At 36.9% G+C, this 27,488-nt stretch overlaps 2 protein-coding genes across 7 annotated transcripts in view; one reads left to right on the forward strand and one right to left on the reverse strand.

Annotated features, from left to right (window-relative positions):
- Window positions 1–27,488, reverse strand: part of CENPP (centromere protein P) — a 252,595-nt gene that overhangs the window by 175,287 nt on the left and 49,820 nt on the right. For 4 of the 6 annotated variants that reach the window (XM_008256885.5, XM_002708177.6, XM_070050272.2 and 1 more), the window contains exon 5: window positions 23,225–23,321. In XM_008256885.5, the coding sequence (XP_008255107.3) occupies window positions 23,225–23,321 (97 nt within the window). Of the gene's footprint in view, window positions 1–15,644; window positions 15,907–20,539; window positions 20,564–23,224; window positions 23,322–27,488 lie in introns of those variants that run through there. The other 2 variants (XM_089336300.1, XM_089336313.1) reach the window with 2 other exon arrangements.
- OGN (osteoglycin) lies at window positions 12–18,605 on the forward strand. Its single transcript, NM_001082116.1, is given in 7 exon segments — window positions 12–39; window positions 1,060–1,308; window positions 3,222–3,315; window positions 10,627–10,785; window positions 13,385–13,587; window positions 16,124–16,219; window positions 16,951–18,605. Coding segments are annotated over 6 exon segments (897 nt in total). The 5' UTR covers window positions 12–39; window positions 1,060–1,134; the 3' UTR covers window positions 17,122–18,605.

A 27,488-nucleotide genomic window follows, 5' to 3' on the forward strand; every position in this document is an offset into this window, starting at 1 on the left:
TGAGGAAAACCACACAAAAACTGCACAACAGCTGCAACGGTAGGCTTGTTTCTCTCATTTTACCTTAAATATTGTTGGTTAAAGTGTGACTTATCTAATGGTCTTCATAATTGTTACAAATCATCTCTAATTTGTGTTTCAATGACCTTGAACAATTAATGTTTAACAAGTACTTTCCTATGTCATTACATAACTTTAATATCTATGCAGGCAAGAATCACAAATGAGGTGCTGCCAAAGTCAGACACCCATTATCGTCTTAATTTTCAACTGTTGGGTTTTTGACAGGTTGGCATCTATAATGCAGTGTCAGCAACTCTGAGTGATTCTGTACTACGTTACTTAAGGAAAAGTCTGAAATATATACCCACATGATAAAAATCCACTGATAGCCCAAAATAATCCTTTCTATTACATTCCCCAAAGTTCCCTGATTAAAGTTATATATTTCCCCTGGTCTACAATACTATTTTTGTAGTTTCCATAGTTTAAATTAAAAAAAAGCAATACTATTAACTAAAAACAGTGATAACCTATTAAAATTGCAAAACTAAGAACATTAAAGATGTACAGATTTTCCTATATTCTGTACAACTTAAAACTTTTAATAACTACTTTTCTTAATATAAAATCTAAGGTTAAAGTTTAAAAACTTTTCTTGCTCTCTGTTTATAACAATGTAAGAGTTTTTATAAAGTAGCCATGTTGAAATATGATATCTTTAACTCACATGAGACAGGATTTTGGGTCTTCACTTTAACCATTTATACAACAGGTATCCCAAGATTTCAGCTGCACAAAACTATCTCTCTATTGAAGACACTCAAATATTAAGAAACTCAAACTATCAATATTTCTTGGGTTTTTGATAGACGAGAAATAAAACTACTCTCTGAAACAATTTTTCAGGATGTTCACTGATATATAAAAGCTGTTAGCATCTAATTAAAGATCACTAAGGGTTAAATACTTATTCTCTGGCCCCTACTGCCTACACTCTGCCAAAACATTCTCTAAGCTTTTAAATATTGCTTCGATGGTCTGCATTTTTATTTCCAGGGAAAAAGAAAGTTTTGTTCCACAGGCAGTAGGCCACTAGTTTATTAGCTTCCAGTCACCTGAGTTCCTACTAAAATGAAGACTCTGCGGTCTACACTTCTCCTGCTCCTGTTTGTGCCTCTGATAAAGCCAGCACCACCAGCTCCGCAGGAATCACCCCTCACCTTCGACTATGCAGCAGATCATTTGGAAGAAGCCATATTTAGCCAAGATTATGAGGATAAATACTTGGATGGAAAAAATATTGAGGTATTTTATTTTTACTCTAAACTTAAACTTTTAAAGTAGTGCCAATTTAAATGCATTTTTTTGTTTTTCCTGTATGTGTCTGATAAGGTAAGGGAAAAGGAAGAGCACTTTAACTGATTCAAAATAACTTATAATAATTGTCCCTAAGATTACATTTTTAAAACTGTGCACGCTTCCCAAATTAATAGACAAGTACCTATGGTAACCAAACAGCAACTATAGTAATCAAAAAATAAAATGTAAACAAAACTAGAATTTAAGATGGTCCCTGAACAGTTACCACTTATATGTTAAGTGATGTTGCCTAATGACCCTTATTTGCATGTAATTGCTCAAAAATAAATTAGGAGAATTCTGTATTAGGAGAAACAAATATGAATTATTAGATTAAGTTTTATTATTTTAGAAAAATACCATTCAAGGAAATCAACAAAAGATACCTGGTTATGCCAACTCAATATAATACCAAAACACAAAAAGTTCCTTTCTTTATAAATCAGTTTTGACAGTTTATATGCTTTCCTAATTTTTATCAAATGACTGCAGTTACAATTAACATTGTAGGATGCCTTCTTTACCACATGATTCATAACTTACTTTTATGGGTAATGTGGTTATTTGTGGTTTTCTTGGCACACAGAAACAAATGATGGATACAGAAAAAGCTAGTACAGCATATAAGTTATTTGTTGCCTGCTGTGTGTGAGGCACAGGAAATGAGATATACAAAAATTTCACAGTCATGACTGCTTCAAAAATACTGTTGGATGGTAAATTAGATGGTAAAGATTTTAAAATGGACTAGTTCTAGTTTTTTTTGTTTGTTTGTTTTGGTAGCACCTGATGAGCAAATTTTAATATCCGTTTCTCTCAAGGGAGTCAGTTAATACAAGTATGCTAGTATTATTTTTCCCCATGATTAAGACAAATAAAATAGTTATTATTAGTCTTCATTTCATGTTTTAAAAGAGGAAGAAAAATAAACCATTGACTGACTTGGGTGAATCTATCAACTACAAGAGCAATTTCAAAATTCTATGGTTTCTAAAAAGTATTAAGTATAGAGATGATTTTTCTGTTTCTTTTCTCTGCAGGACTGTATCTTAATATAAATGTAGGAAATAAGATTTGTGGAGTGAAATTCAACAGGACTTAATGTACAATTGCAGAGTGGTGGGAGAATCTTTGCATACAGAAGGGGCTGGAGGCTGAGGGCAGTCAGGAGACAGGAGAGGGACAAGGAGGAACAAGTTCACAAGGTAGAAAGAACAAGACCCCACAGAACACATAATAAAAATTGGCAGAAAATTTGCTCTCCAAGACTGGAAGAGAGTAAATGATAAGGACTTCAGATCTAAGTTAATACTGTAGACTGCGGTTGAGGGGGTGCTGACTAGAGAGCAGGGCAGGCAGGCAGGCACAAAAGGGTGGGGAGTACCAGTGCTTAATGGAGGCCGGGGGTCATTAAAAGGCCATCTCTGTAAGACAGAAAGTGTGTGACCTGCTGGTGGAGTGATCCCACACATAATGACAGAATCTGATATGAGGTCCTCCATTCAGACAAGAACCATAAGGAACACTTTTACCTCAAAACTACTTTCAATCTGACTCAGGGAATTCTCCCCCAGATCCCATTTGGGATTTCAGTATGTTCAATATTTACCTAAGCGCTGAGTTTAGATAACAAACATTTTAAATTCGGTTCTTTTGCTCAAGAAGATCACAATCCAGAGTGAAAACTGGCTCTAACTATTTACATCATAGTTTAATAACTGATGAAATGGAATTATGTATAAAATCCTAATGGAGCACAAAAACAATGTCACAAATTGTGACAAAGTATTGTCCATGGTTCTTCAGTTTCAGAATCAGGCTTTATCATAACTGGAAATAAACTTTTATTTTACCAACAGGAAAAACAAACAATGGTAAGATCTGTCAAGAGAAGTCTTGAATTACAAAAAGATGAAAGTGTAACACCAGCACCTCCCAAGAAAGAAAATGATGGTAAGTATAAATAATGTATTGTCTATTTTTTCCAAAAAGGATGTTTTAAAAATTGACATAATGGAACCTTATTCTTTGTAGTAATCGAAAGTTGCCTCACTATAGTAAACAAATACAAACAGTAGAATTTTATCCCCAAAGATAAAGTCAATCAGGTATAGTGAAAAAGCACATTACTTGCCACTCACACAATGAGAGAGATATGTTGAAAAGAAACACCTAGAACAACCCAAACTAACTCAAGCTTAGTCTCCACAAAGTGTGTGTCTCTGCCCATATAAAATCAATTCAAGAAAAAGTGGCTGGCATTGTGGCAAAGCTGCTTCCTGCAATGCTGGCATCCCATATGGGCGCTGGTTCATGTCCTGGCCGCTCCACTTCCAATCCAGCTCCCTGCGAAATGTAGCAGAAGATGGCTGGAGTGTTTGGGCCCTTTCCACTCACATGGGAGACCTGGCAGAAGCTCCTGGCTTCCAGCTGGCCCAGCCTATCTGGAGAGTGTACCAGTGGATGAAAAATCTGTCTTACCCTCTCGCTCTGTAACTTTGCCTTTCAAATAAATAACAAATCTTTTTTTTTAAAGAAATACTGAAATAGCGATTATTTGCCAAAGACAATATATAGCCTTAGGATAAGGTAAATACAAAATAACTCTTGCATTCAAAAAACTCACAAAAGAAAAATGGCTATATAAGTAAATAACTACATAAAATGTATATTTAAATTCAAACAACAGAAAACTTATAAAATAAACAACAAATCCTGATTAACAGTTCCTATGTATTTGGGCTATTGTTGCTCTATAACAGAACATTATTTTACATGAAAAATTTCTATTTTTCTACAATAAAGTTGAAATGAACCAAAACAGAAAACATATCTTAAAATTTTGGTAAGTATTTTCATAACAGTCATTAGTAAATGGAAAGACATCCCATTTTCTTACACAGGATGACTAAATATAGAAATGTCATTCTCTAAATTTATACATTTTAGACAATCCCACTAAAATTACCACTAAATGTCTTTTAAAACTAGTAAAACTGACTCTAAAGTTAATATGGAAAAACATGTACAAATAGTCTTGGAAATACTGAACAATGACAGGTGCAGGAACTAGATATACCATACATTAAAATATACTATGAGGCCTCAGAGCTTGAAAAAGAATGATACTTGTACATGAACAGACAAAACAAAACAAAAAAATCAGTGGATTAGAATAGTAAATGGAAATAGAAACACATATGGAAACTTGGAATACAATATAGTTACTAACTCAGAACACTGAGGTAAAATTAATGTATTTTTAAACTGGGCCTAGGAAAACCAAGTAGCTGTTTAAAAAGAACACATGGTTCCATACATTACACTGAAAAATAAGCTCCAAACAGGTTAGAGATCTAAATGTATGAAATTAAATCATACAAGTACTGAAAGCAAGGTTGTAGGGTGCCTCAAAATCCAGGCATACTCATGGAAAGATCAATAAATTTGACTATAGAAGTAAACTTCTGTACAGCAAGACATCCTAAACAAAGTCAATGACAACTGAAGAGTGGGAACAATTTTTGCAACATGTATTACAGATAAATAGCTAATATGTCAAATTTAAAAAGAAGTTGAAAATTGAGAAGAGGGACTGGTGTTGTGGTACAGTTGGCTAAGCTGTTGCCTGGGATGCCCACATCCTGCACTGGTGAGCCAGGCTATGTCCCGGCTACTCTACTTCTGATCCAGCTTCCTGCTAACACATCCTGGCAGGGCAGCAGATGATGGCTCAAGTACTTTGGCCCCTGCCACCTACATGGGAGACTCAGATGGAGTTACGGGCTCATGGCTTTAGCCTTGCCCAGCCAGGGCTATTTGGGCATTTGGGGAGTGAACCAGCAGATACAAGATCTCATTATCTCTTTCTCTCTGCCTTTCATGTAGATGAAAACTAAACATTTTTTTAAATGAAAAGAAACTAGCCAAAAACTCACTGGAAAAATGAGCAAAAAATTTGAACAGACATTTCACATAGAACTTTAAAATGCCCCTTAAATACATGAAGAGATGTTCAATCTCACACATAGAGAAAGGCAAGTGAAAATTATATTGATATACAGCTTTTACCTTAACAAAAATGGAAATGTGACATAATATATTTCGTGGGGAAGGCTCTGTGGTAGCAGATACTCTCAAATTTTGCTAGCAGGAATGCAAGTTAGTGTAACACTTTCAGACATGAATTTGCCATTAACAAAACAAGATGCATTTACTTTGTTTATACACACACACACACACACACACACACACAGAGAGAGAGAGAGAGAGAGAGAGAGAGAGAGAGAGAGAGAGAGAGAGACTGCTCCCACTGGTTGGTTTATTCCCCAAATGCTTACAACAGCTTAAGCTTGGTCAAGTGGAAGCCAGAAGCTGCGACTCAAATTCAGGCATTTTGATTGGGGATATGGGCATACTAAGCATTATCTTGACTGCTGCATCAAATACCTACCCCCTGAATTTACTTTCTGACAAAACAATCAACTTCTTGAAGCTTGCCCTAAGATAGACCTCTAAAATAAGAGAATGCACAAATGCAAAATCAGTAAAACATTGTCTGCAACTACAAAATATCAAAGATAACCAAACTGCCTGAACACTGAGAAGTGACTGGATAAACATCCACAAAATGGTATACTATGAAGTTGTAAAATAAATGTAAAAGATCTCTAAAAGCTGACAGAGAGTGATATCCAGAATACAATATATGAAATAAGCAAAGTGCAAAAGACTGTATCTATAATATGGTGTTTTTCATGTCACAAAGAAAGGGGTATAAGAAAATATACATGTATCTGCTCATTTGTGGGAGAAGAAGCACAGGATGGGTAATTAAAACACCTGACATTAGTTGCCAACAGGGGCAAACTAGATCACGGGCAGAGAGGGTGATGAGATAGGCATGGGCTAAAGAGGAATGGGGAAAGATGGTATTTCTCTGGGTATAAGTTTCTGGTATAGATTAGAATTTTAGAACAATGTTGTGTTTCATGTAGTCAAACAAATAAATATATGAAGAAATCAAAAGGGGTAAGGTAAAAAGAATTTGAGTTGGAATAAAAAGAAAAATATAAATGTATTTATATTTTAAATAACATATTAAAGCAGGAAAATATCTAATTCAAGTAACTTTTACACACGGTATTTTGACTATCTACCTTTAAGGTAAAGATAAAATGAAATACAAGTAAATATTAAATTCTAGTAGGTAGATTTGTTTTCCACAGTGTGGTTAGCAGACTGAAACTACTTAATGCAGGTTGTAGGACTGAGTCAAGTGGAATATACTGTGGATAATGAGAGCCAAGTTTCTCACAGTAAGAATACAGAAAGGTCAATGCTAGAAAGAATACTGCGGAGCCAGAACAAAATGGAAGACAGTAGTATTAGCTTGTGGTTTATTATACAGACATAGAAAGATAGGTCATCTGTAAGTACGTGCGTATGTGGGTATATGTACATGTTGTTTGTGTGTGGGGGGTGTGTATACAAGTATTTGCTGCATTTACGCATATGTATGCATACTCACATAGTGTATGTTTTATGTGTACACATGCAGTTTGGACATACATGTATTCCATGTGGAGAAAGAGACAAATACACACACATTTCTAACTCTTTGCTAAAAGATCCCAGCAGAAATGTACACCCCAGCACCTGATCTTGGCTTCTCATACAAATTTCCACTAAGAAGAATCAGTGCTTCATGCAGAGGCAGCTGACTTCAGGACTGGGGTTGGGAATATGTAAGATTGGTCTGTCATGCCAGAAAATAATTATCAAAGAATAATGGGGGATGTTTAGATTTAAAAAAATTAATCAAGGTATATGAAATATGTAGGTATAAATACATAAAAGATATATAAGACCTGTACAGTAAAATCTAGACAATACTGCTGACCTAAATATAGAGAAATGTATTATGTTCAAGTAATGGCAGACTCAATACCACTAAGACTTCAATTTTCCTCTAGTTTATGTATGGATTCAACAGAATCCCAATGAAAATCATGACAGGCTTTTAAAAAAAAAAAGTAACTGATTGTAAAATTTTTACGATAGAGAACCAGAGTGGCCAAAACAATGTTGAAGAAAGCTGGAGGATTTATATTATCCAATATTAAGACATCATAAAGGGGAGTGACTGTTGGGATAGCAGTTAAGATGTCATTTGAGATGTCCTCAACACATATTGGAATACCTGAGTTTGAGTCCTGGCTCTACTTCTGATTCCAGCTTCCTGCTAATGTTAGACTTGGGAGGTTATCAGTGATGGCCCAAGTAGCTGAGTCCCAGGTACCCATGTGGAAAACCTGGTATTGAGTTCCCAACTCTCAGCTTTGGCCTGGCCCAGCCAGCTATTGCAGGCATTTGGAGAATGAACCAGAGGAAGGAAGATGTTTCTTTATATCTGCCTTTCAAATAAATTTAAAAAGTGAATAAAAATTTTAAAAAGACTTATGATAAAGTTACAAGAATCAAGATATTGTGGTAGTGGTATAAGAACTTAAAACAAACTAAGAACATAAGAGAGTCCAGAAATGAGCTTATAGAATATGATCAAATTGTTTTCGAAAATGTGCCAGCACAGTTCAGTGTGGAAAAGAATAATATTTTCCAAAAGTGGTGCTCAAAGAACCAGACAGTCATAAAGGGAGAAAAAAATATAAAGAATCATGGCCTTTCTTACTATCTGTAAAAGTTAAATTGAAATGATACTCCTACTTAAATGTAAAAGACTATAACTTCCGTAAGGAAGCAAAGTATAAAAAATTTGGTGGTTGGAAAACACTTTTTAAATATAATACACAAAGCATGAACTACAAAGGAATAAGTTGTTAATCAAAGTTTAAAATGTCTATTTTTCAAAACAGAAAAAAAAGAAAAAGACAAGTTAGACTTAAAAACCATTTACCAAACACAAATCCTACAAATGAATTACAGCTAGAATGTTTACTCTTATAATTAAATAACATAAATATTCAATTAAAAGTAGGCAAAAGGTGGGGTGGGGCTGATGCTGTGGCACAGCGCGTAATCAGTTCAAGTCTCAGCTGCTCTACTTCCAATCCAGCTCCCTGCTAATGAGCCTGGGGAAAGCAGTGGAAGAGGGCCCAAGTGTTTGGACCTCTGCACACATGCAGGAAACCTGGAAGAAGCTTCTGTCTCCTGGCTTTGGCCAGGCCCAGCCCTATTTGGAGAGTGAGCCAGCAGATGGAAGATTCCCTCTCTCTCACTCTGCCTTTCAAATAAATAATATTTTTCCTTAAAAAATAAAGACTGATCATACCAAATGTTGGCAAGGACGTGGAACAACTGGAATGCTCACATACTGATGGTGAAAATGAAAAATGACTCCGCCCTTTGGAAAACAGTTTGAAACGTTCTTCAAAAGATGAAATACACACCCTTATAGTAAGATCCAGCCATTCCATTCCTAGATGCTTACCTGTGAGAAATTAGAGTATTAGGTCCACAAGAATTGGAAAATAAAGGTTCATATCAGTTTGCTATGAAACAGCCAAAACCTTGTAATAAACCCAATTTCAATAAGAGAAGACTGTATCAATTATACTGACAATGGAACTCTATTAATAAAGAGGAACAAAATACTGATAAATGCAACAATAATGGATGATTCTCAAAGAACAAAGATACTTCAAAAAGTTCAAGCAAAAGATTGAATTAAAAGATGTTTATTCTAGGGACAGTGTTGTGTAGTGGTTAAAAGATGCTTATTTTGGAACAAAATTTTTTCAAAATAAATGCACAATTTTTCCATAATATGTATTTTTCATTAACTTTTTGATGATCCCTTGTAACTACGCTGAAGGAGAGAAGTCAGACAAGAGAATAAATACTGCATGATTTTTTTTATTTGCTATAAAATTCTTTTAAGTGCACACCATAGTGACTGAAAGCAGACCAGTAGCTCTTTGTGGATAAGAGCAGGAGGGAGGGATGATCAGGAACACGAGCAACTTCGTCCTGTAATGAGTGTGTTAGTTATGTTACTGGTGATGAAGGCTTCACGGGTATTTACTTATGTTAAAACTTACAAGTTCCTCAATTAAAATATGTGCAATTTGTTATATGCCAATTAACCCAAAAACTATGGCAAGAAAAAAAAGTTTGAAAGGGTTCTTACTGGTTAATCTGTGACTACCTGATTATTAAAACAAGCCTGGTGGTAATGACTATGACTCATCAGTTAGACAATCCGTAAATTCATAGATATAAAAAAATTCATATTGATAAAAAATATGGGAACATCCAAATGTACAGAATACCAACTAACAAGTGTAGAAGCAATGATGGAATTAGAAAAATCACCATTTGACAACTAGTCTAGTGATAAATGATTCAGTTAAGAATTAATGGATGCTAAAACCAATGGTTGAAAATTTGATGACATGCCAGACATTCAGAATCCCTTAACACTTCTCCAGAAGATACTATTCATAATAAGATGAAAAGCACACATTTTACAGAGTGAGAGACATGGCAGACAGAACTTGAAAACAAGTGACCCAAGACATTCTGAGGGATGGGACAAGGGACCTCATGTGCCTCCTCACAGAAGGCACAGGGGACGCAACATCATTTCCATGGAACTCCCATCAAATGTGAGAAGTCTTAAACTCTAATTTAAAGGAATTCTTTTAAATACCCTGAAAAATAAAAATTTAAAAAGTCCTGTACTTCTTAACAAAGCTAAACATATGAGGAACAGACTCTAGAACTACTGCAGGTTAAAGAAAAAAAGTCATGACGAGGAAATGCAGTGAATGCCTCAGGATATGATGATAACCCAACATGCCTACATGACTCTGTTAATGGTTTGCTTCTTTAACCAGTGGTCTCTAAAGTCATTTGTTACTGCCCTCAATCTGAAATGTTTCTGACATACCAAACTTCATAAATCAAGTTCATGTTTCCCAATTCCTGTATGAACTTTTTTGGTATTCAAATGAGGAAATGTAACTATTAATCAATTCAGCAATTCAGCAATTAAGCAATCATTGCCAAAACAGAGGGGGAAAAAAGGGTGTGGACTGCAGGAACTAATACAGCATTCATTCTAGTAGATTATCAAACACAAGGTAGGTCACTCGATACCATGACTGCATTTCTTTCCTGCTATCCCAATGATTCTGTAAAATAAATTAGTAATAGCATTTTTGATGGCAATAATTTTATTATTTGAGGCTAAATACTTTCAAACTCCTACTTACACTTTGATGATTTTGTTTCCCAACTTAGAAATGCCCACTTGCTTGCTATGTGTCTGTTTAAGCGGCTCTGTGTACTGTGAAGAAGTTGACATTGATGCTGTACCACCCTTGCCAAAGGAATCAGCCTATCTCTATGCCCGATTCAACAAAATTAAAAAGCTGACTGCCAAAGATTTTGCAGACATGCGTAAGTTAAGTTTAAATAAGATATTAGTATTAACTCATGTTTTATCTCAGACAAACAAGTTTCTACAAAAGGTGGCACACCTACCATTGCCACTGCTAGAGTATCTAAGTATCTACTACACTTCACAAATATCCACTGGTTTTTTGGTCAATCTCCTGTCCATTCAGACACCCATCATATTTCTTTCCTGGTAATCCTGTGTCTATGTTGAAAGCCCATCTAAGAAATGGGCAATACATCACTCAACACCAATACTTTGAAGTACATTTTGCTTCAGATGGTAAGCAGCACCAAAATAGATGAGATGCTTCTCCAAACAGACATTTCATTATCTGCCTGCACTATAACTACTTTTCTTTAACTTATGATTCTTAAACCTGGCTCACAATTGAAAACTGGAGAAATATTTTCAAACTTCTGACTCCAGGTGCTACTTCCCAGAGGTTCTAATTTGGGCCTGGGGTGAAGCCTAGTCACTATCCTTCTAAAAACCAAACTCCTGGGATGATTCTAACATGAAAATAGTGTTAAGAGCAGTGCCATCATGGCCGGCGCCGTGGCTCAATAGGCTAATCCTCCACCTTGCGGCGCCGGCACACCGGGTTCTAGTCCCGGTTGGGGTGCCAGATTCTGTCCCGGTTGCCCCTCTTCCAGGCCAGCTCTCTGCTATGGCCAGGGAGTGCAGTGGAGGATGGCCCAGGTGCTTGGGCCCTGCACCCCATGGGAGACCAGGAAAAGCACCTGGATCCTGGCTCCTGCCATCGGATCAGCGCGGTGTGCCGGCTGCAGCGGCGGCCATTGGAGGGTGAACCAACGGCAAAAGGAAGACCTTTCTCTCTCTGTCTCTCTCTCACTGTCCACTCTGCCTGTCAAAAAAAAAAAAAAAAAAAAAAAAAAAAAGAGCAGTGGCATCTGATCCATCCATCACTAAACAATCTTGGACTTCTGGCTTCCTATAAGACCTTAACCCAGTTAGGGTGCTGCCATCAGCACACCCAAATCTCAAATCTCAGTCCTGGGTTACTAGTTTGTTTTCAGTATTCTAGATTCCTGTGTTGTTCGTGAAGAAAATCACACCCAGAAAAAAGACACTAGCTTCACTACACATCGATGAGACTAGCTGTAACTAGATCCATGCTGCCATGGTAGCTCCCTACTGTGGACTGAAGTACAGTTGATCCTCATTGCTTGTGTGTTTCCTGTTTGTGAATTCATCAACTTGCTAAACTTTGTAAGCCCAATCAACATATGTGGTGTTTTTACGGTCATTCACAGACACGCATAAAATGGCAAAAAGCTCGAATTACTTAAAATTCACATTCTGAGGTGAGGATGAATAAGGTAATACTCGCTTCTGGCTTCAGCTCTGATACTGTAAAGAAGTACCCATTCACAGTCCATTTGTTGCCACATTTCCCCCATTTTTGTTGATTTTGCTATTGAAAACTGCCCCCAAGCAAAGCACTAGAGTATTCTTAAGCACAAGAAGGCTGTGTTGGGCCTTACAGAGAAGATATGTTAGATAAGTTTTGTTTATTATTTAATATTATTGCAGTATTAATGATTCAACTATATATATATCAAATGTCATTAAACTAAGCCACACATACAAAAAGGTTATGTAATAATTGATGAAAATGTGACCAGAGGCTTGTGAGAACCTACTCCTAATTTCCCTCTAGGAGCACAGGTTCAGTGTTTACTAATTTAGTATTTCCAGCAACTTTAGAGAACATGACTACCATGAATAAGAAGTAACTGTATTTTGTTATCATCCCAGACAAAAGGGAAATGCACAAGGAATTTCTCAATCTCGGTCTGGATCACTTTTAGAACTCAGGGAACATTTTTGTCTTTGTTGCTGTTAAGCAGTAAGTCACAGAGATTAAGACATCATACTCACAGTTGTGGGTGTTTGGGCCAGTTACCACTTTAGACACTTGCACCCCATATTGGGATGCTTGGGTCTGAGTCCCAGTTCTGCTCCTAATTCTAGCTTCCTGCTAGTGCAGGCTCTGGAATGCAACAGGTGATGGCTCAAGAACTTGGTTCCTTGCTGCCCACCTGGGAGACCTGGATTGCATTCCTAGCTCCTGACCTTGGCCTGGCCCAGCCATAGCTGTTGAGGGATTTAGGAGAGGGAGTGAAACAGTGAGTGGGAGCTCTTTTGCAGTATGTCTTTAAAATTAAAACAAAAACAAAAAAAGACAGGCAGGCAGGCTTGAGCATTTTAAAAAAATTAACATACCACAACTACAAGTCAATATGCTGGCAAAGAATCCAAAAATAATATTACATTTATAAATGCTTACTTCCCATAATTTGCACAATTGCCTGTGCATACCAAGAAATTCAGAGGAAGAAACATTAAGACTCCTGTCAAGCTAAGATTTGAAAACTGCCATTTGAAATGGCATCATGCCAGGCACAGACAGGTACTCAGAGTTCATTTGACCAGACATTATTGAGCACTAACTGCAGACACCCACTAGACACCAAACGTAAAAGATGCTTGAATGATCTGTTAAACAAATGCTTTTCTTCCGTGCACACAATCAGAATTTAATTTCATATTTTTTGTATATTTCTTCCTTCAAAGCTAACTTAAGAAGGCTTGATTTTACGGGAAATTTGATAGAAGACATAGAAGATGGTACTTTTTCAAAACTTGCTCTGTTAGAAGAACTTTCACTTGCTGAAAATCAACTACTGAAACTCCCAGTTCTTCCTCCCAAGCTCACTTTATTTAATGCAAAATATAATAAAATCAAGAGTAGAGGAATCAAAGCAAACACATTCAAAGTAAGTATTTTATAGTATGTCTAAACACAGTATTGGTGATAATTTTGATCTATAATTCTGTTTTGATTACATTTTTAAATCATCTTGATTTAAGAAATGAAGATAACATTTACATAGCTATACTATTAGGCTTATTCAGCTTAGCTTATGCCCATCCACAACTTACTTAAAATGTATAACCCTTACCTTGTTTCAAGGGTGTGTGTGTGTGTGTTTGCACATGTTCACACAGCAAATAATTATTTAGACAGACCTGGTTGGCCTCTCATGGCACTTACAGTATACAAAAAACTCAAATGGGACTTTTCTGTTTCTTTGTCCTGAAAATACTGGCAATTTACAAATGTCAGTAAAAAAGAAAGTTCTAAAAGCAAACACTAGATTTGCCTTTTAATCTTTAAAATAAAAGACTATAAAATTCTGTAGGTAGAGTTTTCTTTTATTTCCATAATGACATCTAACAAGAAGTTCCACATATAGTAAGAATTAAGTGTATTTCTTAATCCAGTAATTTAAGGAAAAATTATGTAGAAAAAGGGAAGGTGATCTACTTTGATTTAGGTAGCCAGGTTATCCCAAAACTCATGATGTATAAAAGTAACCACCTCAGCCCAGATTTCCATACCTCTGACCTGATCATTCACAGTTCTGCAGGGTAAACTCAGACAAAAGGAAGAAATGGTCATGCTGCTATTGGCTAGAGACAAAACCTCCCTCAGAAGGCAAATTTGTAGCTACTAAAGATAACTCCTAATGAAAGGATATAAAATTCTCACATATTCATCATAAAGTTTATTGTAAATACACAAATGTACAATTTGTCCACAAATGTAGCCAGTTGAAAACTGTAAAAATATTCTACTTTTCTTCCCTTCTCTCTTGTTTATATTTAAGGTATCCCTTTTCAGCTTTAATGGACATTTGTTTAAAGCTACATCAGAGTCAGTCTGATGTTTTTTATGAGAGATTCAGATGTTAAGGAACTCAGACAATTTTTAAAAAGCAGACTTTTTTATTTTTTTAAATTGTAATTTGAAAATACTATTTTTTTGAATAACAGGAATGTTAAAGACTTACAAAAACTGGTTAACATTTCATGAAAGGATGTCCAAATATTTTGAGTTGGTCACAGGATGGCATAAGATGACAAAACTGGCTACTATATAGGTGGGCTTAAATCCCAAATTCAGGTTAAGATCAGAATACTTGGGGCTGGCACTGTGGCGCAGCGTTTAACGCCCTGGCCTGAAGTGCCAGCACCCCATGTGGGCACTGGTTCTAGTCCTGACTGCTCCACTTCCAATCCAGGTCTCTGCTATGGCCTGGGTCCTTGGGCCCCTGCATCTGTGTGGGAGACCCGGAGGAGGCTCCTGCTCCTGGCTTCAGATTGGCATAGTTCTGGCCATTGCAGCCGGTTGGGGAGTGAAATATCAGAGGGAGGATCTCTCTCTCTCTCTCTCTCTCTCTCTCTCTCTCTCTCTCTCTCCCTCTCCCATCTCTGTGTAACTTTTAAATAAATAAATAAATGTTTTTTAAAAAATCAGACTACTCTAACTCAAGGGAGTGAGGTACCCTGTAGAGATGGGTGGTAGGTCTTAAGTATGGAATGGTAGGATACTTAAGAAAGGATTAAAATAACAGCACAGGAAACAATTAGCAAAACTTGGCACAGGACGCCTATAAAAGCTGAGGTAAAAGTAATGTCAGGGGAAACGACATTCTAGAATCATGGTATACAATTATACACAATAATGGGTTACTGATCATGAAGAGTAACCTAACTTTTTTTTTTTTATAGAAAAAGCCACATCAAGCTAAGTATTTAATAAACTGCTTTAGTAAACATCTTGATAAGCACACACATCTATTAGGAATAACCATTTTGCTAGAAATGGGTGGAGTTGAGATGGGGAGGTCTGGAGGCTCAGGAGACATTACGATAGCACCTGGGTCAAAATTCAGTCCCACATCAGGACTGACCCCATCAAAGGTCTCTGATGCTGGCATTGAGGCTGGATATCCAGAGCTCAGATGAATGAAATGGGGGATATGCAGTACCGGTGTTGTTAGGAATCCCGTAACAAGAGTTCTGGTTCAAGTTCCCACTACTCTGTGCCTCCAATCCAGCTTTCTGCTAATGTGCCTGGGAAGGCAGCAGAAGATGGACAAAGTACTTGGGCTCCTGCACCCAGGTGGGAGAGCAGGATAGAGTTCTTGCCTCCTGGCTTTGGACTGGCGCAGCCCTGGAGGGGGCAGTCAGTTGGGGACTGGATCAGTGGACAGAAGACCTCTATCTCTTGCTCTGCCTTTCAAATAAATCTTAAAAAAAGAAATTAGGGATAAGTAACAAAGATCTGTCAGCTGTCATAAAGGAACCAAACACACTGATTGTGAAGCCAGAATACAAACAATCAATCATACCAGTAACTGCTATGAGTGGTACGTATTTAGGTCAATACACATATTTAGGTGCATTGCTCAAATTATTTTAAATAATGCAGACTTCAATAACACTCAAACAAAATTTTCTTTATAGAAACTGAATAACCTCTCTTTCCTGTACTTGGACCACAATGCCCTAGAATCTGTGCCTCCTAATCTGCCAGAAAGTTTGCGTGTAATTCACCTTCAGGTATGATTTCATCTTTCAAAGTATGGGACTTCAATGATCTATTGGTCAATCTTAAGTGCTTTGGGAAACAATCTGTTTACAGGTAAGGTCACCATGGTAGTGTGATGTCCTGGTAGTGTGTCCTGCAGGGCACAGCCAGTCAACCAGCAACAGGGGCAAAACCTGCTCTTGGGGCGACTTGTCCTCTGATCTGCACCTGGTGTTGCCTAATCTGAAATAGGAACTTGAAGTGAGGGATACTTAACACCTCTGATGTATGTTTCTTCCTAAAACAGTAGTAAATATTTACTTTTGCAGACCTTCCTGGTGTTTTCTAGTATACCAACTTAAGGTAATGCAACAATTAAGAGGAAAAGAGAATAAACTAAAACCAATCTCTCAGTATCACAAGAATTCTCAGATGTTCTTTTTACTTCGTTAAAGTATATTACAGGACACAATGTCCACTTGAAGTTGATACTGTAGAGCAGGATTCTTTGCCTATCTAGTATAATTCCATCTATACTTAGGATGTTGTTTCATATATGTTACTCTGAGTAAAAGCTCATATTCTAGTCCACCTTGATAACACTGGATTTTTAGAGGGGAGCTCAGATTGCCCTAAGAGGGTTTCATTAAATGAGGATACATAGTTGGCATAATATTTAAAAATCACTTTTTAAATAAAAATATTATGTGATCCCATTACATAGATATATAGGTTTTCTAAACATTTTTTTCTTATTTTTCAGTTTAACAACATAACATCAATTACAGATGATACATTCTGCAAGGCTAATGATACTCGTTACATACGGGACCGCATTGAAGAAATACGGCTGGAGGGCAATCCAATTGCTTTGGGAAAGCATCCAAACAGTTTCATTTGCTTGAAAAGATTACCTATAGGGACATACTTTTAAGCATGATCAACACAGCATATAAACAAATACTCATAATCTATCTCCACAATGTCTAAAGAAATGCAAGCATTGGCTTAATACTAACTTTGTACTTTACTATGAAAGAATTTTGTTTTAAGCAAGCATGTTCAAAGTCTTACATATGGCAAGTAAAAAGCTCCAATCACCAAGTTCAAAACAAAGTAATGTGAAACTATTTAAACAACATTACAAAATTCTTCCAGTTCATACCAGACTACCATTTAAAAGGCATGTAAATACTCCAATCTGAGATGCACTATTTCCATTACAAATTAACTGAGAAGATAAATCCAAGAAACTCTCAACTGTTGCCTTTCCTGGCCTTTACCATATCTTGAAAATATTTAAGGCAGCTGTTCCCAAAGCTCTGCAAAGCTGAGTATTTCCAGCAGTCTCCATTTTCCTTTATGACTCACACATCAGGCACTAAGAAGCAGGAACTTTGTTTTCTTCCTATCAAAGCAGCTATTTTATTATTATATTTCACTCAGTGCAAAAATAGGGTATAGTCCCAAACCTAGGCAAAATTTTCCAAGTAAAGTAAAATTTTACTCTGATAAAAAGTTGTCATAGAAATGTTGAAAGTTATTCTACTTTGTGGTCACACTTAAAATATTTAGTAAAATAGTAAAAAAAATTCATCTAAAACTTAACATTGTAAGTTTACCACAGAACTTTTAAGAAAGTCAAGCAGGCCAAACCCAGTAAGTTCACACAAAAAATCCCAGAAGTTCAACCTGATTTCCAGAGAATAGCTGTAAGGTTCTCCATTGTAAAGGTTTTTGAATATGAGGTAACTGCAAATTATTTTAATTTTACACTGCAGGAATGAGAATGTCATCAACAAATTTTTTCCAACATAGGAAAGGAAAATAAAGTACATGCTAGGGTGTTACTGCTACCACATTCCCATTATCCATACATGTTCACTCAAACTGGTTTCAGAGCAATGTTTCCAAACACCCTTGATGAATGAAAACATTTAACATGAGACGTTAAATGTTCTATATCACAATGCTGCCAGATTAAAGTTCCTAAAATAACTCTCCTTATAACCTACTTAAAAGTCTTAGTCTACAACACTACTTTGTGTAAATAAAAAAGCTTTTCAGTGTTTTAGAAACATGAATCCAAACTATATATGAAAAATCAGCATTATTTCTATTATAAATTACACCTTTGAATCAAGTTAGCTTCTGTATATACTATTCCCAGAACACATTCTTATTCCCATTTTAAAAGCACTTGCTTGTTTCTTCCCCCTACCTAGAATGATCTCATATCTGTTTTTCAATTATTCACCCCATTTGTCAAAGCTGATTCCAAAATTGAAGTTTTTTCACTAAAGCATCTGTGATCTCTTAAGGCCACAGTATTACCCTCACAATGCTTACTAATTCATTCACTTATTTTGATATTAACGATCATAAATATTGTATGCTTTCTTATAATTTTGTGTGCATGCCTCATTTCTCTGTGACTGAACGCTCACTATGAGCACATCTGAATTGAATATACAATAAATATTGTGAAATCCACCTAACCAGAAAGGTTCTGTTTTATTTCAAAAGTACAATCTTTATCACAATCTTGAATGGTCAGTACAAATAAACTGTAACTTCATCTAGAACAACGTGTTCATTGTCCTAGAAGGGCTCAGTGCTGAGAACAAGACCAGGGAAAGTGGTCACAGGAGACATCTGTCAAGTTTCTAGTTTCCAGAAGAATAAAATACTCTTATTTTTTTAAGTAATAAAACTTACCAAGAAAAACACTATAAAATTACTCAAATTTAATAGCCAATAGTAGAAGAAAAAAATGTTAAGCATGGGAAAAAGGTCACAGTAAAAAGTCTGAAGTACAGAATTTTCTTAAAGAATTTTGGGACTTCTCGTTAAGAAGATAGGAACATGGCTATCTTAGGCCTTCATATACACACCCTTCAATCAGAAATAACGCAATTTAAATTAGTTCCTGTGTTCAAGAAGGTACCAGAGGTAATACAAAAAGAAAAATATTCTGAATCCATCATATTAAATAATATCTCATTCTTGATTTTAATAGTCAACTAAAACTTAAAACTGTATACAATTTACTCCTTACAAACGTGGCTAAAACAGACGGATGAAGACATACATAAATAGGACACTCTGTGCTCATGGGTTAGAAAATTTAATATATTAAGATGCCAATATAACCCCAAACAATCAACAGATTCAATGCAACTTCTATCATAATGATATTTTTTATGCAAACAGAAAAATCCACCCCAAAATTTATATGGAATCTTAAGAGAACTTGAACAAAAAAATCTTGAAAAGAACAATGAATACTTCCTAATTTCAAAACTTTCTACAAAGCTACAGCAATCAAAAGAGTAGTATGGAACAAGAACAGACGTTCAATCAATGGAATACACTAGAGAGCTCTGAAATAAATTCTTGCTTCTATGGTTAAATGATTTTCAACAAGTGTACCAAGACCACTCAATGGGCAAAAGAATACTCTCAACAAACAGTGCTCAGAAAACCAGATATCCACATGCAAAACAATGAAACTGGACCATTACCTTATACCATATATAAAAATTAACTCAAAATGGATCAACGACCTAAACTTAAGAGCTAAGCCATATAATTCTTAGGGAAAAAAAACTGGCAAAACTCTTTATGATGTGAAAAAAAATTTTTTTTTTTACAGGAAGAGTGGACAGTGAGAGAGACAGAGAGAAAGGTCTTCCTTTGCTGTTGGTTCACCCTCCAATGGCCGCCGCGCCGTGCTGATCTGAAGCCAGGAGCCAGGTGCTCATCCTGGTCTCCCATGGGGTGCAGGGCCCAAGCATTTGGGCCATCCTCCACTGCACTCCTGGGCCATAGCAGAGAGCTGGCTTGGAAGAGGGGCAACCAGGACAGAATCCAGCACCCTGACCGGGACTAGAACTTGGTGTGCCGGCGCCGCTAGGTGGAGGATTAGCCTATTGAGCCGTGGCGCCGGCCTATGATGTGAAATTTGATAATGACTTCTTAGACATGAAACCCAAAACATAAGAAATGAAAGAAAAAATAAACTGGAATTCATAAAACTTAGAACTTTCACACATCAAATTATGCTGTCAAGATAGTAAAAACACAACCCAGAGAAAATATTTGCAAAGTATGGGCAAAGGACCTACACAGAAATTTCACCAAAGATACTAATAGGCAATAAGTACATGAAAGATGTTCAACATCATTATCATTAGGAAGGTACAAATCAAAACCATAATGACATTTTTACCACCCAACTTAATGGGATTTGGAGTCCCATGACGAGTTTTTAAGCTGTATAAGCCCATAGGAATGTATGCAAAACTATGCAGCTTTACAGTTACAAACTTCCTCTTTCTTCTCTTATTTTTTACTGAGATCCATCCTCAGTTGAACTGTTAAGTAAAGAGTTCAACAAATAGTATGAAGAAAAAAACCCGAAAAAACAAAAAACTGAAACTGTTCAACAGACAAAGGCAGCTCAAGTCATCAAGTGTCAATTTCACTTCTACAGATTTTGTTTTAGGTGCTCTATTAGTTCTCACAGATCAGGGAAAAGATAGGGTATTTGTCCCTTTGGGACTGGCTTATTTCAGTAAGTATGATGTTTTCCAAATTCATCCATTTTGTTGCAAATGACTGGATATCATTTTTTTTTTTACTGCTGTGTAGTATTCCATAATGTACATATCCCATTATTTCTTTATCTAGCTCGGTGTAAAAATGCCATCTTAACTGTTAAAGTGATCATATTAAGTGTTAAAATGAACATATAGATAGGATTAAGTGTTAAAGTGATCATATAAATAGGATCAAGTGTCTGGTGATAGATAGAATTAAAAAGGAAAGAATTTTCCAACATAGGAAGCAGTCCACACAGCAGATTCATACAATGACAATTGCTTTAAGTAACACCCTGGACTCAAAACCAGCCCTTAAGGCTTCCTGGTCTGGCTGAAAAGCCCGTGAGAGCATTCCAGGCATGGAAAGCCAAGACACTGTGGCAAAAAATATTCTACATGAAGGATCTCTGTGAGTGAGACCCCAGTGGAAAGAAGTGGTCATCAAAAGAGGGTATGCTTCTCTCTAAAGGGAGAAGAGAATTTATGCTTTGCTTATGGCCTTATCTAAATTCTGATGGAGTTTTTGGACTCAAAAGGCTTCCATAGCCTTGGCAGCTCATGTCAAGAGCCTTGGGTGGTCACTGATGTCACATATCAGAGTGTTAATTGTTAAATTAACAACAGGAGTCATTGTGTACTAACTCCCCATGCAGGACCTCTGTCCTCAATGAGTTATGAACATTAATTGTAAAAGTAATTCTCAGTTTTTTTGTGTGTATGCAAATGATTGAAATCTTTACTTAGTATAGAGTTGGTCTTCTGTGCACAAAGCTAACTGAAAATGAATCTTAATGGAGAATGGGACTGGCAAGGGGACAGCAACTCCACTTCCAGGTATATATTTAAAAGAACTAAAAGCAAGGACATGGATAGGTATTTGTATAATGACATTTATAGACTGAAGCAGTCAGCATAAATAGTTCAAGGTCAGGTTAACACAGAAGATTGTGACTGAGGAACTAACTTTCCTTTGTTTTTGCTTCCATTCTTTTTTATTACAACAGTCAAAAGGTAGAAGCAGCCCAAGTGTCCACTGAGAGATGAATAGATAAACAAAATGTAGTACATACATATGATGGAAACAAGGAAAAATGACTCATGCTAAACCTGACACAATCTGATACATGAATGAATCTCAAGGATATAATGCAAAGTGAAATAACCCAGACAAAAAGGACCCTCCACTCATGTAAAGTACTAGTCAAATTCATAGAAACAAAATAGAATAGTGGTTACCAAGGGCTGCGGAAGACAGAATAGAGTGTTTAATGTAGATGTTTCCATTTGTGATGATGGAAAAGTTCCGGAGAAGGATAGTACTAATGGTTGAAGAATAGTGTGGCTGATTTTTTCCATCCTAGCAATGTTATCACCAGGAAAGACCAGTTTGTAGAAGCACCCTATCTTCCACAGGAAAAACATCTCTTCCTGGAATGCACCCAGAATGAAATCAGCTTTGGAAAAGGGAACTGAAGCTTATCTTCCCACCCCCATTTAAGTACAGTGTTAGGTGACTGCCTTAGTACCAGAACTGCACTGCCAGTACTGTCCTCGGTCACCACTGTATTTCCCCAGTAGTGAAGGAGAGATAGTGTGCTGCCACAAGACCATCTGCTAGAAAACACAACAGAATCACAAGCATTCCTTCAGGGACCACAGTACAGAACTGCTCATGTTTCTTTCTAGAGAAAACCCGTGCCAAAAGATTGCATGAGCTCAACTAAACAGAATAAAGTTCATAGTAATAAAAGGGAATGGAAGCCAAAACAAAGGAAAGTTAGTTCCACAGTCAAAATCCTCTGTGTTAAGTACTGACCTTGAACTATTTATGCTGACTCCTTCAGAACTGGTTTTTATGTGGATCACTGCTGTCAACAATTTGATGTTACCGAACTAAGAAGCTGCCCTACACAATTGTGAGTATGCCCAAAAACAAAGGGGCAAAAAAGAAGGCTAAAAAGCATTACTTCCCAAGACTCAGGCTTCAATATTTAAACTCAAAATGTACCATAATTGAGAAGCTTAAGATAGAGTCTGGCTCAGTAAGTTAAGATTTACAGGGTAAACCTGGTAGGATTATATTTTTTATTAGCATTTAGTTTTCTACTTTAAGTGTGTTCAAAGACTGACCTTTCAAAATGTGCATTTTAAAGTAACTTACAATATAACCACATTTCTTTCAAGATATTCCAGAATATATGCATTGGTTTGCACATTAGCACCCTTTCCTTTACCCAAGTAACTGCAAATTCCAGAGTTGATAAAAATATTTAAAAAAATATTTTCTACTGGTTGAAAACACTAAGAAAAGTATGTTGTGGCCAAATCCCAAATTAATACTGCAAGGTGTCTGGCATGTAACAAAATCCCAAATCTGCCAAATACCAGTTTGAATTTTAACATATATTTCAATTAAAAGACTTCAGGCATTACCTTGAAATGTTTAAATGTTCGTTCACGATATTCATACCACTCCACAAAAAAATGCAGACTTCGGAAAAACAAGAATAAATCTCTTCTTTCTTCTGCTCTGTAGGAACAAAAGATTTTATGATTAATAATTTATTATTAAATGACAGACCCAATCTAGCTTTATGTTTTCCTTTTTAATATCTTACACTAAGAAAGTATTTGAAATATTTCTATATGCTGAGCCTCTAGGTGAGATTGCTAATGCTATTTTCTCAGCCTGGGATGCCCTTTTCCCTGTTTTCAAATGTTTAAATCTTATCCATCTTACAAATCACTCAAATGTCACATTATCTGTAAAATCTTACTTTATGAGTATGGTATAATAAAGGCTGAAGAATCTGTGAAGCTTTTGGCACAGAATTGTAAGCTTGGAACATTCTGAATAACAAGAATACCTTTGTTATGGTAATGACTTGATTCAAGTCACTGGATACCATCAGGCTGAGGCTGGTCAGAGACCTACATCATTAGAGGGTTGAAATGAAGAACTAGTAAGATCTCTGGGGCAAAATGCTGAAGACCGTGTTCAATTACATGGCAAATGATTTGGAGCTCATGTAATGAATCCCCAGTAGAAACCCTGGACACAGGTAGAGCTTCCTGGTTGGTGAACATTGATGTGCTGGGAACAAGGAGGCAACAGGAAGGATGCAACTAGAAGATTCCACAAGAAAGCTCTTTGTCTCCCTGCAGTTAGACTTATCTGCATTGCTTCCACTAAGCTCCTTCTGGGTTGTATCCTTCATATTAAATTGATAATTGTATCATAGTGCTTTCAGTAAGGTTTTTTTTTTTTTTTTTTTTTAAGATTTTATTTAACTGAAAGGCAGCTACAGATACACAGAGGCAGAGACAGAGACAGAGAGAGAAATATTCAATCTGCTGGTTCACTCCCCAAATGGCTGCAATGGTCAGGACTGGGCCCTGCTGAAGGCAGGAGTTTCATCTGGATCTCCCAAATGTATGGAGGGCCCCAAGGACTTGGGCTGTCTTCCACTGCTTTCCCAAGGGATTCCAATACAATCCCATCAAGGTTGCATGTACCAATGCCATCTCACTAATCCAAGTGATCAGTTTCAGTTCACAGTTGATCATAATGATAGGTCTAAGAGTCAAAGAGATCACATAAACAAGACTAGTGTCTGCTAATACTAGCTGATAGAATAAAAAAGGGAGAGAACGATCCAACATGGGAAGCGGGATATACAGCAGACTCATAGAATGGCAGATGTCCTAAACAGCACTCTGGCCTCAGAATCAGCCCTTAGGGCATTTGGATCTGGCTGAAGAGCCCATGAGAGTATTTTAGGCATGGAAAGCCAAGACACTCTGAAAAAAAAAAAAAGGACCTAAATGAAAGATCTCTGCGAGTGAGATCCCAGTGGAAAGAACGGGTCATCAAAGAAGGAGGTACCTTTCTCTGAAGGGAGGAGAGAACTTCCACTTTTTTTTTTTTTTTTTTTTTTTTTGACAGGCAGAGTGGACAGTGAGTGAGAGAGAGAGAGAGAGAGAGAGAGAAAGGTCTTCCTTTGCCGTTGGTTCACCCTCCAATGGCCACCGTGGCCGGCGCACCGTGCTGATCCGATGGCAGGAGCCAGGTGCTTCTCCTGGTCTCCCATGGGGTGCAGGGCCCAAGCACTTGGGACATCCTCCACTGCACTCCCGGGCCACAGCAGAGAGCTGGCCTGGAAGAGGGGCAACCGGGACAGAATCTGGCACCCCGACCGGGACTAGAACCCAGTGTGCTGGCGCCACAAGGCGGAGGATTAGCCTAGTGAGCCGCGGCACTGGCCGAGAACTTCCACTTTGACTATGACCTTGTCTGAATAAGATCGAAGTCAGTGAACTCAAGAGGCTTCCATAGCCTTGGTAACTCAAGACTAGAGCCTAGGGAGATTACTGACGCCATAAACAAGAGTGTCAAATTGTTAAGTCAACAACAGGAGTCACTGTGTATTTACTCCTCATGTAGGATCTCTGTCCTTAATGTGTTGTCCAATGTGAATTAATGCTATAACTGGTACTCAAACAGTATTTTACACTTTCTGTTTCTGTGTGGGTGCAAACTGTTGAAATCTTTACTTAATATATACTAAATTGATCTTCTGTATGTAAAGATAATTGAAAATGTATCTTGATGTGAATGGAATGGGAGAGGGAGGGGGAGATGGGAGGGTTGTGGGCGGGAGGGAAGTTATGGGGGGGTAAAGCCATTTGTAATCCATAAACTGTACTTTGGAAATTTATATCTACTAAATAAAAGTCTAAAAAAAAAAAAAAACTTGAGAAACAGAAATAAGGAGAATCAATATAGAGTAAAACTAAAGTTAATTCAACACCAAAGGTAGTAATGGAGGAATAAAAAAAAAGAAGAAAATTCTTTCTTATCAGTAATTACTTTAAATGTAAATGGGCTGAACTCCTCAAACAGCAGAAATCAGCAGAATAAATTTTTTTAAATGAATAGGGTTGGCATTGTGGCATAACAGGTAAAGCCAGCAACTATGGACACCAGTTTGAGTCCCTGCCCCTCCACTTCCAATCCAGCTCTCTGCTATGGCCTGGGAAAGCAGCAGAAAATGGTCCAAGTTCTTGGGCCCTTGCAACCGTGTAGGAGACCCAGAAGAAGCTCCTGCCTCCAGGCTTTGGATTTGCTCAGCTCCAGCTGTTGCGACCATTTGGGGAGTGAACCAGCAGATGGAAGATCTCTCTCTAACTCTGCCTTTCAAATAAATTAATAAATAAAATTTTAAGAAAGGATTGAAAAAAAAATATTCCACATACATAGTAACCAGAAGACAACTTGGGGGTGGTCTATCCTATCATCAGAAAAAAACCTTTCAGTTAACATACACACACACACACACACACACATTTATATTTATCCGTTTCAGATAAAATGAAAATCAATTTCAAAAACTCTAAAAATTGCTTACATTAGTCTATACCTGGGCAAAATCATCTAAACACAAAGCCTAGGCAGGTCTTGTGGCATAGTAGGTTAAGTGGCTGTTTGGGACAGCCACATCCTATAATATACTGAAGTGCCTGGGATTAAGTACTGCGTCTACTTCTGATCCAGCTTCTTGCTAATGTGTACTCTGGGATACAGCAGATGATGTCAAAGTACTTTAGTTCTTTAGTTCCATGTGGCAGACCTAGATGGAGTTCCTGGCTCATTGCTTTAGCCTGGCCAACCCTGGCTATTGTGGGCATTTAGGCAGTGAACCACTGGGTCAAAGTTATTTCTCTTTCTTCTGTCACTCTTCCTTTCAGGTAAATAAAAAATGTTAAACCTAAGGCTTATTTAATAATAAGGTTGAATATCTCATGTAATTTACAGAATATTATACTACAACTGAAAAATACAATGGTTATACGGGTATAATTTTACATGATCATAGCTAAATAACTGCAAATCAAAAAACCATCTTAAGGACCACCTGCACAGATACAAAAATCCACACCAAAATAATAGCAAGCAAAACCAAAAACATATTTAATACACTATACGTCATGATCAATTTGGATTTATCCCATCAATGCAAAGGTGTTTCAATCCAGAAAATCAATCACTCTAATACACAAGATTAACAGAATGAAGCAAACAGAGAACACAATCATCTGAACTCATGAAAAAACACTACTGAAAAAAACTAACATCTTTTCATGATAAAAACTCTCAGTATTTTAGGAATGAAAAGAATTATCTCAAACTTCTAAAGAGCATATTGAAAATCACACCACTAACAATATTATCAATGGTAAAGGGCTGAGAACTTTCCTAAGAACAGGAACAAGACAAGGATGTCTGCTTTTGCCCTTTCTATTAAAAAAAGTACTAGCTGCTCTAGTCAGAAAAATAAAACCCCAATTATAACACCATGAAAAAGAATAAGAGGTAGGTGTTTGGCCTGGTAGCTGGGATGCTGCTGTCCCATATCCCATAACAGAGTCCCTTGGTTTGATACTTACCTCTGCTCCTTACCAACTTACTGTCATTGCAAATGCTGGGAAGCAGCAGCTAAGGGCTTATGAAATTGCACTTCTGCCACTCACACGGGAGACCTAGACTGTGTTTCTGGTTTCTAGCTTTGGCCCCTACCCAGTTGTTAAGGGGATTTGGGAAGTGAACCAGCAGATCAGAGTACTCTCTTTTTCCCCTTTTTCTCTGCTTCTCAATTAGAAAATAATTTTTAAAATTTTTAAAAGAATAAAATACATA

Source organism: Oryctolagus cuniculus, chromosome 1 (assembly GCF_051225735.1).
Source record: "Oryctolagus cuniculus isolate XC-2025 breed Fujian yellow rabbit chromosome 1, ASM5122573v1, whole genome shotgun sequence".
Taxonomy (NCBI): domain Eukaryota; kingdom Metazoa; phylum Chordata; class Mammalia; order Lagomorpha; family Leporidae; genus Oryctolagus; species Oryctolagus cuniculus.